The sequence below is a fragment of the Mastigoproctus giganteus genome, chromosome 5 (assembly GCF_048544385.1).
Source record: "Mastigoproctus giganteus isolate SK-2022 chromosome 5, ASM4854438v1, whole genome shotgun sequence".
NCBI lineage: Eukaryota > Metazoa > Arthropoda > Arachnida > Uropygi > Thelyphonidae > Mastigoproctus > Mastigoproctus giganteus.
The window spans coordinates 212120614-212141276 of NC_143579.1; the positions used below are offsets into that span (position 1 = coordinate 212120614).

General features: G+C 36.8%; 2 protein-coding genes across 3 annotated transcripts in view; one reads left to right on the plus strand and one right to left on the minus strand.

Moving 5' to 3' along the window:
• Fpps (Farnesyl pyrophosphate synthase) overlaps positions 1-12372 on the minus strand; it is a 72238-nt gene extending 59866 nt beyond the window's left edge. Inside the window, exon 1 of one of the 2 annotated variants that reach the window (XM_090374359.1) lies at positions 12238-12372. Coding sequence is in view for 1 of the 2 variants with exons in the window: in XM_090374357.1 (XP_090230483.1) it covers positions 3772-4049 (278 nt within the window). In the remaining variant the exon portion in view is untranslated. Of the gene's footprint in view, positions 1-3771; positions 4419-12237 lie in introns of those variants that run through there. The other variant, XM_090374357.1, reaches the window with a different exon arrangement.
• The window catches only part of LOC150086077 (guanine nucleotide-binding protein subunit gamma-1-like), a 61175-nt gene that overhangs the window by 1100 nt on the left and 39412 nt on the right, over positions 1-20663 (plus strand). The window lies entirely within an intron of this gene.

Below are 20663 nucleotides of genomic sequence, written 5' to 3' on the forward strand. Positions count from 1 at the left end.
AAAAGCTCGGGGTGGGGGATAATTATGCAGTCCAATATGAAGTTCTCTGAGCAGTGCAAACAGGCTGCTAGTACAGCCAATGGGGTTTTCTCAATGACATGCAGGAATTTTGCTAACAGGGATAAGGAGGTGATTATCCCATTGTATATGGCAATGGGCAGGCCATGTCTTGAGTACCCCATATAGGTTGGGAGGCCTCATTTTAGGAAAGGATGTAGAGCTACCAGAATGGGATAGAGAAGGTGAACAGGGAAGGGCAATGAGATTGTGAGGAGAACAAAGGGTGCTCAAACAAAGAAAGGCTTCAGTTCAACAAATTACATCATCTGGAGACTAGACACCTGCAAGGTGATCTGACAGAAGTGCTTAAGGCTTTGTGGGAATTTTTTTTTTTTGGCTCACTATTTAAGCTTGCTTTCTTGCATCATTTTCCATTATTAATAAACAAAATCTTTCTATATGAACTAAATATAAAATTCTATTTACTTTGAGTCAAGCTGTACATGCAGGCAGGCACATAAACATATAAGCTAACACACCTAAAAAAAAAAAAAAGAAAAAAAAAGTAAGGTGATTACATCATCACAATAGTCCATGAAGAGCAGTGGACATTAATAATCAATCTTCATCTCCTACCACTTAACCATCCCTTTATCCATAGCAGTAACTTCTTCCTAATACTACATTGCTCCAATGTACCAATTTATATAACAATCAAATGTATGGTACAGTATAAAAGGCTTTAATGAAATCTATGTAGATGATATCAAAATTAATCTCTGCATCCAGTTCCTTGATGACAATCTCCCTTTTAACAAACTCATGCTGCAATTGCCTTATGGCTACATTCCTATTAAGATGATCTTGCATTACTTCTTTAACTAATTTTTTTTTTTTTTTTGTTAGTTGTTGGCACATCGGCTTCTGTGGCCATAATGCACCTCCCAAAGTTTTTGCATTTTCACTCTGATCCAAGCCCGAGGCAGGATTCAAACCCATGACCTTTGGGTTGCCAGGCAGGCACTTTACCAACCTGGCTAGCCCGGTCAGCTCTTTAACTAATGATTCCATTATTTTCTGACAGAGAAGTTAAACTGATAGGTCCATAGTTATTCACTTCACCTTCTGAACCAACCTTGCAAATATGAGATACATTTGTACTTCTCCAATCTACAGGAACTTCTGAATCTAAGAAATGTTCTCATTACTATGGGCAAAGATTTAGCTACCATTTTTACAGCTTCTCTTAATATAACTGGATGTATTCCATCAGACACTAGCAATTTGCTCATTTTTAACTATAGCAATTTCTCTACACCCTTACTTTCTGTTACTATAAAATAATTTAATTCCAAACTAGTATTAGACTTCTGCTATCCCTATTTCTAAAAACTTCATGTATGACTATACATGAAAAATATTTAATTTATTGGCAATCTGTACAAGATCATTAACAGTCATCCATTCTTTTTAGTGGACCAATGATTCATCCCTTCCCATCCAGTGTACACAAAGAATTCCTTGCTACATTTCTTTGCACTCTTAGCAAATACTTCTCATAATTTGACATAGCCTTCTGAATGACTTGGTTACACACTAATTTATACTTATCGTAGAACTCTGACAATTCATAATCATCCCATGCATTTTTTTTTAATGCTACTGAGCATCAGTTCATCTGAAATCTCATTTTGGTCTAAATGTTGAATAAGATCTTTCAATTAGTATCAAATGCTTATATCACTTATAAAATGCTCTCTAAACAGTTCCCATTTGTCATTTATATTTTTTCAACAAAACCAATTGGTTTTATTGGAAGAGTTAAAAAAATGTTTGAGTCCATTATAGTCACCTTTGCAAAAACAAAATCCCTTCACCATATCTTTTTTTTTTTTTTTTTTTTAAATAAATCCCACATCAGTATGCTGTGATCACTACCAAATAAAGGATCTTTTACTTGGAGATGCTTATTAAGTCAATTAGCAGGGTTTTTTTTTTTTTTTCAGAAACTAAATCAGGTATTCATTACAATCAAATGTTTCATGAACATGAAACCATGTCAATTTGAGAAAACTATCCTGCATTATGTAGAATAGTTATTATGAATAATTATTAAAATGTTATTAGCATGGGTACTGGCAGAATATTTTGCAAGTAGTACATGTAGAAATAAATTTTTTGATCACCAAATTTTTGAATAGATGCAATATTTTAATTAAGGCTAGTTTGACTGATTTGTGTATAGCTGAGCCAACATTTCATGATCTGTGAGGAAAAGTACTTGTATTTTGAGAGAAAGAATTTGTATTTTTTCAATAAATTAATGAAAATATTAAAAATTGTGTATTACTTCAAAATCCAAAAGGTGGCGCACTTGTGCCATGCTGCCAGTGCCCATACTGCTTTCCCTTGTTGTCCCCCCACTCTAACATATTACTGTAGTCACCCAACAAATCAAGAAATGTTTTGCTACTATGCAAGTAATTAACTCATGATAGTCAGAGCCTGTTAAAGGCCAAATGAATATAATTAAAAATTACATAACCAGAATGGTGCAGCAAATCAGAATGTCCTATCAAGAGGGATTTTAACTTTTCAGAAATAGATTGATCATTCGATGGCATTGATCTCAACTAATGTACCCTTCTTTGCAGCCATTGTACCAAATAGCTATTCCTTATTTGAAAAAAGGTATTTCTTCTAACCAAATCTAAAAATTCAACATTTCCTAATTATTTCTGCAGGAAATCATAGTTTGTTTCTAGATAACCAATCCATTATTTTTCTTTGATGGTTTTGTAGGTTCATTCAGCTGAATAGAATGATAGGTGCATTATCGATCAGTTTACAATTTACAAACTAATTTCAGTGGTGAGTGAAGAAGAAAAAAAACTTTTTTTTTTTAAATTTCCTATTATTCAGCAAAATAGGAATATAAGTGTATTCTGTCAAAAAAAAATAAAAACCTAACAGGTGCAAGCCATGCTGATAAAAAAAATTCTACTCAATTTAGTTTGCATATCTCCAAACCTAATTTCAATTTTTTAGAGACTTGGGGGGGGGGGGAACAACCAATCATAATATAAACAGTGGCATCAAGTATTTTCATATTCATCAACACATTTTTTAAAATATTCTGGTGAATAATTAAGAATTACTGTTTATCAACTATGCTTATTCATCAGAGATGGAAATGGGGGGGGGGGGGATAAATATGCAGTCCCATAACTGAAAGAGACCAATAAGTGCACCAAACTATTTTTTTTTTTTTTAATTCTTATCATGTTTTTTTAAAACACTAATAGAAATTTTGACAGTCTGCATTCATGCGTTTTGCTGAGTTCTAATGCACCGTGTGTGTGTGTTGGGAAGGGAATCCTTTCTACTCCTAATACAAATGCATAGGGTGCAAGTAATAACACAACTAGAAATTTTGGCACTTTCGACAAAATACCAGAAATACCTAGAATTGTCAATAATTTTAATAATTAAAGTGAAATATAATTATTTAATAAAAAACTTATCGAATTTAAGTTATAATTAAATAATAAAAAAATACTTAAATTATAACGCCATTGAAGCAGTTACTTTTCCGATTCTTCTTCCACTTGAATCCTGCGGTGGGAGTGGGGATGCGCAGAACTGGACTTTTTTAAATTGAATTTCAAATTAATTTAGCTACGGTGTCCTACTACTAGTATGCTACAAAACTTCAAAATAATAATAATTACAACTTAGTTAGGAATTAAATGGTTGTATAATTTCACTTACGTTGTAGCTAACAATCCAAGGAACTCAGGATTTGATCGGTTATGAAAACTTGTGGTTAAGAACTGTTGGGTAATATAACTAGTTGTGGGAGTAAATTGTTCAGTGAATTTAAATACCTTGAAAATATTTCCACGTGTTAAACTTGGCGGAAAGAGTACCGGATGTGTAATGATTCCCCTATGGTATGGACGTAATACACCAGTAAGGAGGTAAGAGGAAAAGAACACTCGTTGTGCTTTTGCAATCGTGGAGCATGTCTTGTAAACACACTCCATCATCTACAATTAAAATTCGTTGTTTAGTTAGGCAAATCCCTGACAGAAAATTAAAACTGCGATGTCGCAAGCCAAGGGAAGTTACCATCACCCGGTATTCTAAAGAGACTTGGCTACTGACGTTCACATTAAACATTTATTTCCTTATCATTAGCTGTTTCTTTGATTACGATGCGTAAAGTATTTTTCATTAAACAGTAGGGAAGGATCAACAAAAATCAAAAAGCACATGTATTAACATATTTATAAACTTGGTAACTTGCCAGATCTATTCATGCATTGCAACCACCCTCCTTAAAAGCCGCGAATCATTGGTTAGTATATCACAGTGCCACGTGCAAAATCCTTAACAAAACATAAGAGAAAACTTTAAAAAAAACAAATGTGAAAAATGAGAACCACACCCATTACTATTTCAATATAAAAACAAGTGCCACAGTCATCAATAAATAATATCAAATAAAGTTGGCGCGGCACTCTATTAACCGTGCTTTAATATGTGGCGCTGCAATCGCTAATATAAACGAAATTAAGATTCTAAAAATAATAATAATAAGCCTTCAAAGCTTTCCTTCAAAGAAGGAAAGTTCTTATTTTGTTTCCTGACTATTATTTCATTTTTTATAGAAGGAAAGAAACGCGTCAATTTTATCTTTCTTTAAAGAAGGAAAAGTCTTTGAGTGAAACAATATTCCTTTCCTTTTAGTGATTATGATATCTGTCATGCATTGTTTAATCCAGTGTTTCCACCGGAGGGGGGGTAGAATGTAAATTCGGGAGGTACATGTATTATTATTATTATTAGCCATATGGTTCAAGGAAGCCTAAGGCTTATGCTGAACCAACCAAAAAAAAAAAAAAAAAAAAACAGTAACCTGAGAGAGAGAGAGAGAGAGTAGGAGGGAATCACCTAGATCATCTAGACAAGACTGCAGCAATAATTCAGACACAGTATGGGTTTGTTAAGGGAAAGTCTTGTCTGACAAATTTGATAGGATATTATGAAGTGGTTACAAAGGAACTGGACGCAAAAAATAATTTTGATATCATATATTTGGATTTCAGGAAAGCTTTTGACACTGTTGCGCATGGAAGACTATTGTACAAATTGGAGCAGAATGGTATTAAGGGTAGGTTGCTACAATGGTTAAAAGGATGGTTAAGTGGGAGAAGACAGAGGGTGGTAATCAATGGGTGCTGCTCTTCTTGGACTAATGTTATTAGTGGAGTCCCACAGGGTTCGGTGTTAGGTCCACTGTTGTTTTGTATATTTATCAATGATATTGATGAAGGTATATCAGGCTTAGTGTCGAAGTTTGCAGATGATACAAAGGTTGGCAGGGTTGTTAATGACAGTAATGGCAGTGTGCTACTGCAACAGGATCTGGATAATTTGGGCAGATGGGCTAAGAAGTGGCAACTGAAGTTTAACCTTGACAAATGCAAAGTACTGCATATGGGTAGAAGTAACCCCAGAGAAACGTACCAACTGTGTGGTACTACACTTAAGGTGGTAGAAAATGAAAAAGACCAGGGAGTAATTGTGCAGTCAGATATGAAGTTCTCTGAGCAGTGTAGACAGGCTGCCAGGGCAGGTCATGGGGTTTTGTCAATGATATATAGGAATTTTGCTAGCAGGGAAAAGGAGGTGATTATCCCTCTGTATAAGGCAATGGTCAGGCCACGCCTTGAGTACTGCGTGCAGGTCTGGAGGCCTCATTTTAGGAAGGATGTAGATTTACTTGAGCGTGTACAGAGAAGGGCAACAAGATTGGTGAGGGGAATGAAGGGATCCTCTTACCAAGAGAGGCTTAAGTTCTGCAAATTGCAGTGGCTCGAGACTAGGCACCTGCGCGGTGATCTGATTGAGGTATACAAGGCCTTGAATGGGTTGACCACACTGAATTCTGATGGGATCCTTCCACTTGTTCAGATTACGAACCTAAGGGGGCATAAATTCAAATTAAGAAAAGACAGATGTAGAATAGATGTGCGGAAATTTGCCTTTAGCCAGCGGGTGGTTAATTGCTGGAACAAACTTCCATCTGTCGTTGTGGAAGTTGATGAGTTGAATAAATTTAAGGAGGAACTGGACAGGCATTTGGAGGGAATGGTGTGATTTTTTTTTTTTTTTTTTTTTTGGCTGATGCTGCATAAGCTCATACATTTGCTTTCTTGCATCACATGCCACTACTACTACTACTACTACTACTACTACTACTATCACCAAAAAAGAGAAGAATAATGATATCCAGCTCAGGACCTTGGGTGTGCCACGCCCATACTCACCAGATATGAGCCCCTGAGGTTGTACATGTGTATATTTTTTATTATAATTTAATATATACAACATACGTATATGTTACAAACAAATCTGGATGTAATAATAAGACAATATTAGAAAAAAAAAATAGGAAACAAAAGGAAATATTTATTATTTAAACATCTAAATACTAACAGTCAGTTCACAAACACCACATTACCGACAATAACCACAGTAATAATCAATGATTATTGTCTTTGATAATAATCAAAGACAATAATATGAAAATCACAGATTAAATTTCGCAAAAATCATACAAATTATAATCATCTCATTCTTCTTTGCTTTTTCTTTGCATATGCATCAATCACTTCATTTATTAATTTTTCCGATAGCTCATTCGGGCCTTCTAAGTGTATTTTCATGCAATCTTGCAATATTACAGCATAAAAAGGTTATAACAGTATTGTTTATAGGCTGCGACCAATCCGTCTTGTTTGCGGTGTACAAAGGAAGAATTAGCCAAAGGTAGACTCGCTTCTAAAAAAAAATCACCTGTTAGTGGACGGGGCATCTGGAAGATGTATCGTGTGGATGGTTCCTTAGAAGCCGTAGTGTTCACAGGGTCACGCCATTAGGCGACCTGATTTTGTGGGGCACCTGACTTCACAATCTTCCCTCCTTTTCTGAAGCTGGGTGGGTTTCTCCCCACCTCTTCCAAGAAGGAGAATTTCAGCATTGAAACGAATATCTAGGAGGAAGTAATAAAATAAAATTATGATAACAGTGTTTAAATAAATACGATCACTGTTATTATAATTTTATTTCTCCTTACTGTTTCTGGAGGAAAAACAGAAATTGATAGCTGTTCTTAAAGTTCTGACTGTCGTCGGTTCCTGCTGGAGTATAAACAGAAAATATAATTTTTATTTTTAAAAGCGTAAATGGAAACTCTCTTTGGTCAGTCTCAGACAATGGTCATGTAAACTTTATTCATAAACAACATTGGATTTATCTAAGTGGGAAATCATTTTTCCGGGACCCTAGGGTTGCATACGACCCGGAAATTCTGTTAGTCCTGACGCCTCAACGACCTTCTTTTTCGGGCCTATCCAGATTACACTATTCTGCATTTTGAAAAAAAAAAAAAAAAAAAAAAAAAAATTCGCTGTTTTCTCAGAAAAGGGTGCTTCTAAATCAATGTCTAAAGCTGATTTCAAAAATTACTTCCGTTTGTTGCCATCATGTCAGATCTCTTCAAAAATGGCGAAAGAAAATTTGATTGTTTACAAATTTTTATTAATTTTGGCAGAACTTGTGCTCTGAAATTATAACAAAATGCTACTTTTATCAGACTTTTATATTAGGAGACCATGTGTACTCTGCCATGGTGCATATTTTCCCGGATAAAAACGGGAGTCTCCAAGACGATTATTTCATCGTGTCATCGGGCCCACACTGTGCACGAGTGGTTCAAGGAATATAGTGAAGATATCCAGTGGCATATCCAGGTATCAACGTAAGGGAGGGCATGCGACTAGGGTCCAGGTACCATCGTAAGCCGGGGCATGGCGACCAAGCTTTTGAATTTTTCTTTAGAACGCCTCCTGCGTTCTTTTTCTTTAATTTCCAATTTTGGTTAAGGAGGGGGGCATATGCCCCCACTGCCCACCCCTGAATACGCCACTGAAGATATCACATCTTGATTGGCCTTCAAATTCACCTGACCTTAATCCAATTGAATACCTGTGGAATGTTTAGGAACAGGAAGTGAGGTGGAGTATGGACATGCAACCATCATCTATTCCAACACTGTGGAAAGACTTTTTAGACAGCATCGCTGCAGATCCCAACGGACATCTGGTGGAGTCAATGTCTAAGCAAATAGTGGCTATTTTCCATGTGAACAGTGGCCCAACACTGTATGAGGTAGGTAGTTCCTGTGTTTTTGCAAATAATTTATTTTTACGCCACTGCAAAAACTGGGTTGCAGAATTTAAGCGTAAATGAGACAGTGTTGAAGATATATCCCTCAGTGAGAAGCCTGTTACGGTGTCGATTCCCACAAATATGGATGCCATTCATGACCTGATTACGTAAGACCGCAGAATAACAGTGAAGCACATTGATAAAACAATCAACAACTCTCATGAGCGAGCTCACGATATTGTGATGAATGTTTAAGGAACGAAGAAGGTTTTTTTAAGGTGGCTCCCGAAAGCATTGAATGCAGATCAGAAGCTGTAAAGAGTGAGATGTTGTCACAAGATTTCGGTATGTCACTGTTGACAAAATATGGGCGCACCACTTCGATTCTGAAGCAAAAGGACAATTGACACAGTAGAAGCATCCCTATTCTCCCCCTCCTAAAAAGTTTCCAGCGCAAAAAGGGAAAGTCATGGCATCCGTCTTCTGGGATGCAGCAGGAGTGATCATGGTTGATTTCCTGGAATAAGGTGCCGCTATGAATGCCAAGTATTGTTCTAACCCAGTGAGGCTTTTCCGCTAGCAACTGAAGCTCAAGAGGCGCGGGAAATTGGCCAAAGGATTCATCTTGAATGAACGTACCGGAGAACACAGCTTTTGTGACTCTGGAAACACTGCGTGAGTGTGGGCTCGAGCTATTACAGCATCAGCCCTACTCACCGGATTTGACCCCATCGGATTATTTTCTATTTCCAAATCTCAAAAAGGACTTGAAAGGACAGAAATTCGACGGTGACAATGCTGTGATGGATTCAGTCAACAACTGGTTTGAATCAAAATCTGCTGAAATTTAATTGAGCAGTTAACAAAAAGTGTGTTGATTTAGGAGGGAGGGGTTATGTTGAAAAATAAATGAGTTTTCACTACTTTCCAGCATTCCTTCTGTGAGTGGCCTGAAACTTTTCAACCTTTCCATTCAATTTACATATATACGCTTACATCAAAGTACGTCTGTAAATTACGTGGGTTCTTTGGTCAATTTTCTGGTTGCTGGACGAAAAACCCTCGTTTCGGGAAAAAACCTATGCTACTTTCACCTGAGACCGATTAACTCAGCTACGTTGTGAAAAGGCTCATAAAAATTCCTCACGTCGATTTCATTAGTTACTGTAAGATAGTCACAAAGGAATGGGATAAACAAAATAATTTTGACATTGTATGCATAATACACAACACTCGGAAAAGCTACTTTTGGAGATCAAGGAATGAATGAATGGCAGGAGAAGAGAATGGTTATTATGGTTCTGCTTTTTATGGACTATTATGAGTGTGGGTCTCCCATACTTCGATGTTAGAGCGCTTCTGTTTTTAATACCTATTAACGATGTTGATGTAAGCGTCCTAAGTGTAAAGTGCAAGTTTGCTGATGGTTAACTTGAGCCAGGTGGTTAATAACAGTAATCGAAGTACGCTACTCCAACAAGATCTGGATAAATTCAGCAGATGAACTAAAAAAATAGCTGTTTGTTGTTGTTGTAGGGTTTTAAGAGCATTAGCGACCAAAATCATATTGATTCTTGTCTGCTGTCTGTAAATTGTGTGTGTTCTGTGGTCGAATTTCTGTCTGCTGGACGAAAAACCCAAGTTTCCGGTAGGAAAACCATGCTGACCTCGCTTGAGACCGACTAACTCAGCCACAATGTGAAAACGGCCCATAAAAATTCCTCACGTCATCGACGGTACTCGAACTGAGGTATTTTTTTTTCCACACGGTGTGAGAAGGACGGCGATCCTACCAACTGTGCTACCCATGAGGGCCTGAAAAATAGCAACAGGAATACAAAAAAGCTTACATACCAATTGGATGGTACCAAACGGAAGGCTACGGAAAATGAAAAAGACTTAGAGGTAGTCTTTTTCAAAGTCGACGTTCCACCAGTTCATTTCAAAGATGTCCAATGGGGTTAAAGTCAAGGCTCTGGGTACATCATTGAAGCTTTGGCGCACCCATGTGTTCAAACCGTGCCATCAGCTGGTGCAATATGAAATTCTTTATCATTGTGCTTTAACACAACGGGTCCTTCCTCGTAGTGAGCAACAACATGATCTGTGTAAGTGTGAATGGGAGAGAATGAGGGTTGGAAATTGTGCGAGACGTAGCTGAGTGGTCAGGAGCGCGAGTGCAATAACACATGTCACTTTGAGTGGACCGGGGTTCAAACCCCTGATTGCTAAATACAGATTAAAAATTTGTATAGATTTATTGTAAACTCCACTGACCCGATGTTGTGCCCAAGTATAAACATGAACATTTTTTTTTAAAGTTGTAGTAAGATTTTAGGAGCATCAGCGACTATATATTGTATATGCTGTCTGTAAATTTTGTGTTCTTTGGTCGTTGTCGCATCTGTTTGCTGGACGAGAAACTCGCGTTTCCGGGAGAAAAAACCATGCTAATCTGGCCAGAGACAGACTAACTCGGCGAAGTTGTGAAAATGGCTCATAAAAATTCCTCACGTCGTCGACAGGACTCGAACTCAGATTTCCACCTGTTGTGATGGTCAATGTGGAATGGACGGCGATTCTTTCAACGGTGCTACCCACGAGGGCGAGGTTTTGAAGTGGATGAAATTTAAGCTTGAGTAAGGTTATCGTCTGCGCGGGTAACACAGTGGTATCGTCACCGTCCGTCCCACACCGGGCGGAAAAGGCCCGGGTTCGAATCCCGTCTATGACGCGAAGAACTTTAATGGGCTTTTTCACTCTGTGGCTGAGTTAGTCGGTCTCAGGCGTAGATAGCAAGGTTTTTCATCCAGCAAAAGAGGCAAATCGACCAGAGAACACACTCAATTTACAGACACAAATACGGGTTTATGTAATCAATTACTGCTAACACTAACATAATAATTTATAATAACTGAGTAAGGTAAATTATTGTGTGTATAACTTGAATGTTATTTTAATGAGAATAAGCTTATATAATTTGACATGCAGTTTATATTGCTTTTGTGATTGTTTTAAATGTTACTTTAACATGTGTGAGTTTAGATTTTTGATAATTGAAATTGTTTTAAATAACACTTTAATGTGGGTGAGAATATACTTTTGATATGTCACTTAATGTGTTAAAATTAAAAAAAAAAACATTTTTTATTGCACTTCGATAGCGCGCTTCTTTTAAGTAACTCTCCTTTTGGTGACAAAAAGGTTGCTAAATATTTAGTTAATAATTTTTTAAAAGGCATTTATAAATTTTGCGAAGAGAAGTATTTTTTAACAATTTTCAAAGCTGGAGTTATCCCGGCTAGGAGATACTCACATAGACAGTGTTGAGGCGGCGGTGGTGGGGAGGCGCCTGCGCAGAGTCTCGCACGGCCCTCACCTGCCAGTCGCTTCTCTTTCAACACTTTAATCGCTTCTCCCACCCTTGTCATTCACAACAACTGCAAAGACTCAAAAGTACAAAATGCCTAAAGCCACATAAAAAGTATAAAATATCTAAAGGTACATAAAAAGGAAAAATGGAAGAAAAAGGTGGAAAGGTGAATTTGAAAGACCCGTCAATGACGTTAGGAATTCTTATGCACTTATTTCACAACGTCGCTGAGTTAGTCGGTCTCAGGCGAGGGTGGCATGGTTTTTTCTCTCGGAAATTAAGGTTTTTCGTCCAGCAAACAGAAAATCGACCACAGTACACACAGAGCAATATGGCCTTAGTCGCTAATGCTCCTAAAACTGTACAATGTGGAAGAACTGAGGCCATAACCAGTATGCTATTCGCAAAGTTTCAACTTTCTGATTACTTCGAATTCAACATGAGTAATATTTGCGTAATTTGTAGGTAGAAACAAAAAAAAAAGAAAAAAAAAAAACATCAAAATAGATACTCTAAAAATTGCTAAGAACTTGCTTAGATCTATAAATCTACAATGGTCTAATGTTAAGGATTTTGTACATTAGCTCAACAAAACTGATAGAAAGGGAGAAACTGTAGGTACATACCCAAGTGCAGTCAAACAAAAACAATCCACAAGAATGATCTACCAATAGAACGAAGCGATTTTTAATTCACTTAATCAATATTTGTTGCATAAACAGGCTACAGGAAAATTCACACAGGTCTTAAATCTAATCTATTGGCTATTAATAAGAGATGATTTTGGTAAACTATGCTTCAAGTTAAGTAGTTAAAAACCCGCACTGTCTGTACAACGACTAACTAGAGCACTGATAATTTCATTATACCTTTGCCCTTTGTGTCGACCCTAAACAGCAAGATACTCCTTGAGAAACTCTCTTGGTGACGTCACGACGAAAGAGAGAAATGGAAAACCTGTATTGTAGGACAACGCTAAGATTAAATCAAGGAAGTATGCTGAAGGAGATATTTGAACATAAATATCTTCCTTGAGCAATTCTTTGAATTAATGTTTTTTCACAGCAGGTAAAACTAAATAAGAATTTTTGGAAAACAGTGTACAGTAGTGTCAAAAAAAAAAGGACAACACCTAATAATTTTACGAAGCGCGTTACCTTTCAGATATGACATTCATTTCTTAAATTATATTTTTAGTTGTTATCAATAGATGAACAATAAATAACTAATTACGTTGTCACCGATTAATTTCTAATTAATTAATTAATTATATATAAAATTATTTATTTTCACTTCATTCAGCGTTTTGTATTGCTTTACTTTTCCTGCCTCTATTTTAAAAAAATTGAAACAACGTCTTCTATGGTTTAATAAAATAAACAAAAAGTGAAACATATCTCACATCAAAGCATGCAATCAACATTTTTGTAATGTACTTTCTTTATTCCATCTTGGATTTTAATAACGATTTAAACATAACACGTTTTTATTGTTTTCGCTGTGGTTAATATGATAAAAAAAACTCAAACTGTTAAATTGGGGTCGCCCATAAATTCTTATATATGTCCATATATGTGTTATGTCTATAAATTGCGTGTGTTCTCTGGTCCATTTGCCAGTTTTTCTGGACTAAAAAAAAAACAGTTTCGGTGAGACCTTGCTATCTACGCCTGAGACCGACTAACTCACCCACGGGGTGAAAAAGGTTCGAATCCCGTCGATGATGCAGTTCCTCGCATCATCGATTGCATTCGAACCTTTTTCATGCTGTGGAAATTCCAGAATTGGCATACTGTTATCATCAGGAATTGATCTCATCACTTAATTCAGAGTCAGATAAACAGTGCTGTGCTTATTCTTCACTAAGAATCCAGTTATATTCATTTTTTAATGGTTACTCTACAACATGGGCAAGAGTTATAAGTGGGCCTCTCAGTGATCCATGCTGAGACCACTCCTATTTCTTATTTTGTTAAATGACATAGACAAAAGAAAATAAAGCATAATGTCAAAATTGCAGATGATGTGAAGATTGAGAAAGTGAATAATGATTAGTACCAAGTGGCACTTCTTCATACTGACTTGACTAGCTTCATTGATGGTCAGTAACATCATGATGATGTTATTCAATTAAAAACTAATCTTATTTTAGTAATTTTTTGTCAATGTGGGGGTTAATAATGTTTATCCTCCAAGTTTGGGGATAATATGCTGTCTTGGGGAAATGTTATTTCCCCAAGATAGCAATACAGAAATATATAATGCATTGAAGCATTTATTATCGAGTTAAATTTTGACATTGTCAAATTGACCACTAATTTTGGTTTTAGAGTGCAGTGTTCTTGTTTATTGGGTAATTATGCAATGATTTTATGCCGATCTTGTTATTATGTTGGTATCATTTTCAATTATAGAATCCAAAGTCCCTGTCTACTGTGTAATAACATACAATGATTCTTTTACAGTGCAACTAATTGCCATGTCACATTGTAAAAGAATTAGTGCAAGTGATTTTAGTGCTGAGAGCAAAACACAACTGTAGTTACTTCTGAATGTACAGTGAACTACTGTTGTAGTGAACAACACTACTACGAACAAAATATTGCGTATATATATACTGGCAGTTCTGTAGTGGTTTTAAAATTTGTAGTTTATTATGTTTTTTTCAGTAGCGGATTAAGGTCGGTTGAGGCCCCGGGCGCAGAAGAAAATATTGGGCCCCTTAAAAAAACAGAGAGAGACAGGGAAAATAAAAATACATGTTAACCATTTTTTTAAATAAATAAAAATATATTATGTACTATTAATGTTTTATTTCCAATAAAATTTGAATATAATATATGTATAATATAATTAATAATAGCATAATAATAATCACAAAGTTTTGAACTAATAGTTGAACATATTAGTTCAACTAATTTGTTGGGGTTTTGCGTATAAAGTTATGGTTTCCAGAAGTCGGGGGCCCTTCGGAAGTCGGGGCCCAGGGCGCGCGCCCGGTGCTCCCGCCGTTAAATCCGCCTCTGTTTAGAGGCCATAATGAGAGTGCAACTTCGAGAAAAGGCAATTATTTGAATAGTTTAGAGTATTTGAGCGAATATGACGATTTTTTTTTTAAAGTTGCACTTACAAAAGTATGGAAATCAAGGTAGCGGATATGTAAATTACTTATCGCATCAGACGTGTGATGAACTTTTGCAAATAATTGCCGATTATCTTATGGCACACTGAGGAAGAAATAAAATGCCCAAAATATTATAGTATTATTTTAGATTCTACACCCGATGTTGTGTATGTCGATCAACTTACTTTTGTAGCGCGCTATTTATCAGCGAATGAGGATGTTAAAGAAAGATTTTTTAAGTTCTTCCCTATAGAAAGACATGATGCGGAGTATCTAGAAGAGACAGTTTTATCTACCTTGCAAAATTTGCCAGTAGATATAAAATATTGCCGTGGACAATTATTATTATTATTATTATTATTATTAGCCATATGGTGCAAGGAAGCCTGAGACTTATGCTGGACCAGCCAAAAAAAAAAAAATTCCCAACTTACCCTGAGAGAGAGAGAGAGAGAAATAAAGGAAATCACTAAGAAAGAGAAGAATGATGATATCCAGCTCAGGACCCTGGGTGTGCCAAGCCCATACTCACCAGATGTGAGCCCCTGGGGTAAATCGTATGACAATGCAGCAAATATGTTGGGCAAGTACAATGGTCTGCAAACAAGAATAAGACAACATGCTCCATCAGCAACGTTTATTCCGTGCTCCAGTCATTCACTTAATTTAGTTGGTTATGTTGCTGCAGGGAGTTGTAGTAATGCTTCCAGATGTGTGCAAATTCGTGCAAAATTTGTTTGTTTTTTTTCTCTGCATCAACGTTTCGATGGAACTTGTTATGCAATAAATTGGATAAAGGTTCTTATACATTAAAGAAATTGTCAGATACAAGGTGGTCTGCCAGGGCTGATGCAGTTTTAGCGTTAAAATGTGGCTACAAAAATATAAAAGAGGCATTAGATGAGATATGCAATTCCACAAAAGAAAAAAAAAAAAATTGCTGTTATTGAAGCAAAATCATTACATAAAGAAATCAATGATTCAAAGACATTTTTAGAGTTTTTTTCCTGTTTACATTGTGTGTAGAAGAAAAGAAAAAATGCGTTAATAATTTAATAGGATTTATTTAATTTATTGTATTTATTTTATTTAACGTATAAAGATGACCTTGATTCGAGTAATTTTAAAGATGAGTTGGAACAGTTTTTAATCTTTTTAGATGAAGAAGACAAGCGATCAATTAATAATATATACAAAAAAAGCATTAGATATGAAAGCAACTTTTTCAAATGTGGAAATTATTTTGAAAATTTTGTTAACCATGCCAATTTAAAACGCATCAGGGGAAAAAAGAGTAAAAAATTATCTAAGAAATTCAATTTCAGAGGAAAGACTAAATAATATGGCTATTTTATATATAGAGAGCGATTTACTTAAAATTATTGATTGTGATGAGATAGTTAATAAGTTTTCTAAACGAAAAGCAAGAAAAAAATTTATTTAAATATTTTCACATTTGTAATTTTAATTTCAAGTATGATATTTTTGTTCAAATTTCTGATTGTTACTTCTATTATACGTATACTATCATTAATTATAATTATACTTTTACATATGTTCAACTATTAGTTCAAAACTTTGTGATTATTATTATGCTATTATTAATTATATTATACATATTCAAATTTTATTGGAAATAAAACATTAATAGTACATAATATTTTTTATTTATTTAAAAAAATAGTTAACATGTATTTTCTTCTGCGCCCGGGGCCTCACCCGACCTTAATCCGCCTCTGATCCCATGCATTTTTCTTTTCTGTCACAACTCTCATTAGTTCATCTGACAACCATTTAGATCTAAACCTTGAACAATATTTCTTAATAGGTATGAAACGTTTAGTAGCTTCCACGATTAATTGCTTGAATGCTTCCCACTTAGAATTTGCTGTTGGTAACATCATCAGTTGATCCCACTGTACAGAATTTAAAAACTGTCTGAGACCACTGTAGTCACCTTTATGGAAGCAAAAACCCTCTCCTTTACCCCTGATGGTAATTACAAATTTGTATATCTTTAAGTAAATCCCACATCAGTACACTGTGATCACTGCCTCCTAGCGTTTCCTTTATTTGCAAATTCTTAATACACGAATGATCACTTCTGATAACTAGATCAAGAGTATTACCATCTTGGTAATACTCTTGGTAAAATGGGCAAAAGTAAATTACGTGTTGCCAGTCCTCGATGCCACCGCATAAGCAACAATCTGTAGTGATCAGATTAAACTGTAAGAGCTGCGCATTCAATTTAACCCCAGCGGCTCACATCTGGTTAGTATGATCTTGGAAAATCCAGGGTCCTGAGCTGGATATCATCATTCTTCTCTTTCTTTCTTTCTTGGTGACTCTCTCTCTCTCTCTCTCTTTCTCGGGGTTATGCGGGAATTTTTTTTTTTTTTTTGGCTGATGCAGCATAAGCCTCAAGCTTCCTTGCACCATATGGCTAATAATAATAATAATAATAATAATCCATGACCTGTTATTAAGTATGATGTGCAGAGATTGGGGAAAAATAATTTCTGTAGTGTTGGAAGAAGTAAATGAGATGTCAGTTATAAACGACTTGGTTACAATACCTTTAGTAGACAAGGACCACTTGGATTGCCAACAGTTGGTTAGAAGATTCCAGCATTTCTCTTTTTCTTTCTTTGGGTCAGCAGTTGGATCGACAGTAATATTAAGGAGGGTAATAGGTATTCCTTTCCTAATATAATACCAGAGACCTTTATAAATAACATGAAGGTCAGCGGGTAAAGTGCCTGCAATAGCTTGTAGCGCTGGTGTGGAGGCTGTATGGCATGTTCGAAGCAACCTCAAGAGAAAAGACCTTTGTATAATATCCAGTTGAGATTTTATGGTAAGAAGGCTGACCCTTTGAAACCAAATACAGGAAGCATATGATAGAATTGGAATAAAGACCGTACAATACAAGATAAGGAGAGTATTGTTTTTTAGTCCCCATTCTTTCCTAGAAATTCTGAAGGCATTGATGTAAAGTTCGTGATTTTTTTAGAGAGAAGCTGTAAGAGAAGGCTAGACGGTCATCTAGGAGAACATCAAGGTGTTTGTGTGTGGACACTAGAGGAAGTGAATTTCCTTGATATTTTATTACTGTGGGTCTACCATAATTTAGCCTTCCCTTAAAGATCATCATTTTTGTTTTTGTCACTGAAACGGTGAGCTTGTTTTGAGTGGCCCAGTCGGATAGTCTGGAGAGAATATTATTTGCAGAAATTTCTAGATCCCTTCTGGAATTTCCGTTGACAAGGATGGTTAAGTCATCGGCGTAAGCTATTGTATTTATGACTTTCCATACGATAAGAAAGGAATAATTATTCGTATTTTGTATTGCAGTAAACTGACAACAGAAAACTACCTCCTCAAGCAGCACAGTTGGTAGAATCGCCGTCCTCCCCACACTGGGTGGAAAAGACCAGATTTCAAGTCCCATCGATGACTAGAGAAATTTTTATGGCCTTTTTCACAACATGGCGGAGAAATAATTAGTCGGTCTCAGGCGTAGATAATAAGTTTTTTTTCCCTGGAACCCGAGATTTTACGTGCAGCAAAGCAGACAAATTGACCAGAGTACACACGCAATTTGCAGACATGTAGTTGAGATTTTTAATTTTTTAGTTCCTTCTTTAGAAAATACTCGATATAATTTATTCATGTGGGCAAAATATACGACTGTCCTTTAAGCACACACAAAAGAAATGAGCATTTCGTCAAATTTTCAGGCGTAGAGCTGAAACCACTTTGTGGAAGTTCATTATATGTACTTATTAATTTAAATTCGCCAGTTTAACCATAAATTACAGAATCTTGCCAAACATGTAAGTTAAACTTATCGGTCTATTATCCGGGACTGAGAATACATTGGCACTTTTCCAGTCCAAGGGAATGATCTCTGAATCTAATTTTGAACTTCTTAACGTCACTAATGGCTGGATGCTCTCACTTCCTTCCTACCATCACTTTAATCTTGCAAGGCACGTATCGATTTTGGTATCTGCTTCTTTTCATTAATACTCTCCATTTCCCGGTTCTCAGCTTTCTTCACCAACATTTTATTATACATTGAGTGATCACTTAATTATGACCGCCTTCTTATATCATGTTAGGCCACCATTCACACGGATAACAGCCGCTATTCTCGTAGGCATTGACTCCACTAGACGTCAGAAGTCCGTAGGGATCTGCAAGTATGCTGCCTGCAAGGCCTTAAATGGGCCCGTTGCCTTTCCATACGCCTCACTTCTGATTCCAAACATCTCACAAGTGTTCAGTTGGATTGGCGTCAAGCGAATTTAAAGACCAATCAAGATGGTGAATCTTCACAGCATTCCTCGAACCTTTCGTTCACTGTGCGGGCTTGATCATATTGCGCATTATCGTCTTGGAAGATCCCGTTTCTGTCTGAGAAAAATGCAACTTGGCAGGGTGCACATGGTCTCCTAAGGGCTGCTGGAACACATATTGCACAAGTTATTTGGACTCACTCGACCGGCGCACTCGTTTCCAGTCCTCTAGCGTCCAACCAGCATGTTGTTGGCACCACAACGTTCGCCGTCGACGATGATCAGCGGTGAGGAGAACGCGTCTCTTGGGTCGTCTGCTGTGGAACCCAATAAGTCTGAGTGTGCGGTGCATAGTCATTTGGGATATTATCCTTGCATCTCCGATACTTTACTGCGATGTCAACTATCGTACAGTGTCCTGCCGTTGAGCCCGTACAACGCGCTACATCCTTCGCTCAACACGAATATCCACCTTGCATAATCCTTTATAATTGTGCCGGCGGGAGGCGGTTTGAACCGTTCCACACCATTCTATGTATATTTCAACCACAATGAGTGTTGAGCAACCAATAAGACATGCCATTTCCGATATGGAAGTACTGGACGCACGAGCACTCACAATCATGCCTTTTGAAACTCCATGATATATTACTACGTCCCACAACTGTTATTATTATTATTAGCAATATGATACAAGGAAGCCCAAGGCTTATGCCGCACCAGCCAAAAAAAAAAAAAAAAAAAAAAATCCTGCATTTCCCTGAGAGAGAGAGAGAGAGAGAGAGAGAGAGAGAGAGAGAGAGAAGGGAATCACCAAGAAAGCAAGAGAGAGAGAGAGAGAGAGAGAGAGAGAGAGAGAGAGAGAGAGAGAGAGAGAGAAGGGAATCACCAAGAAAGCAAGAGAGAGAGAGAGAGAGAGAGAGAAGTAGAAGAAAATCACCAAGAAAGAGAAGAATGATGATAAACAGCTCAGAATCCTGGGCTTGTCAAACCCATACTCACCAGATGTGAGCCCCTGGGGTAATATTATTTTATTACTTTGAATTTCATGACCAGATGCAAATTACCACTGTTCTATCATAGGCAGGGGCGTTCCTAAGGTATGTGGCACCCGGTTGTCAATTGAAATCTGGTTCCCCGTTTAAAATTTTCATCATATGTATATGTAAGTCTCACGAGGCCTGATAAAACGCCTCCTTGCCGTACTCCTGTATTGATGTTTCTCTGATAGGTCCGGGTTCGGCCCCCAACGGTTAGCGTAATGGTCCTGTTGGTCAGTAGTGATGCCAAAAACTTGAGGAACTCATCTTCAATACTGTAGAAGGATTGGAGATGGTTTAGGAGTGCCATAACACCTTCATAGTGCAAAAAAGCACAAAATTTTTCTTCCTCACTGACATATTTCGAATCCAAACCTTTCTGTGTAGCAAGGTTTGGATTCGAAAGTGTGATGATTGTATCCACCTGTTACCCGTGTTGGCTTCTAGAATATATCCCTTCAACACTTCTCATAATCTTCTTCTTCCAGTCACATAGCTCCCCGAGGAGCTGCTGTGGCCACCAACAAATTCCTCCAACTGCATCGATCATGTGCTCTACGAACGGCATCGCAAAGTGCTATGCT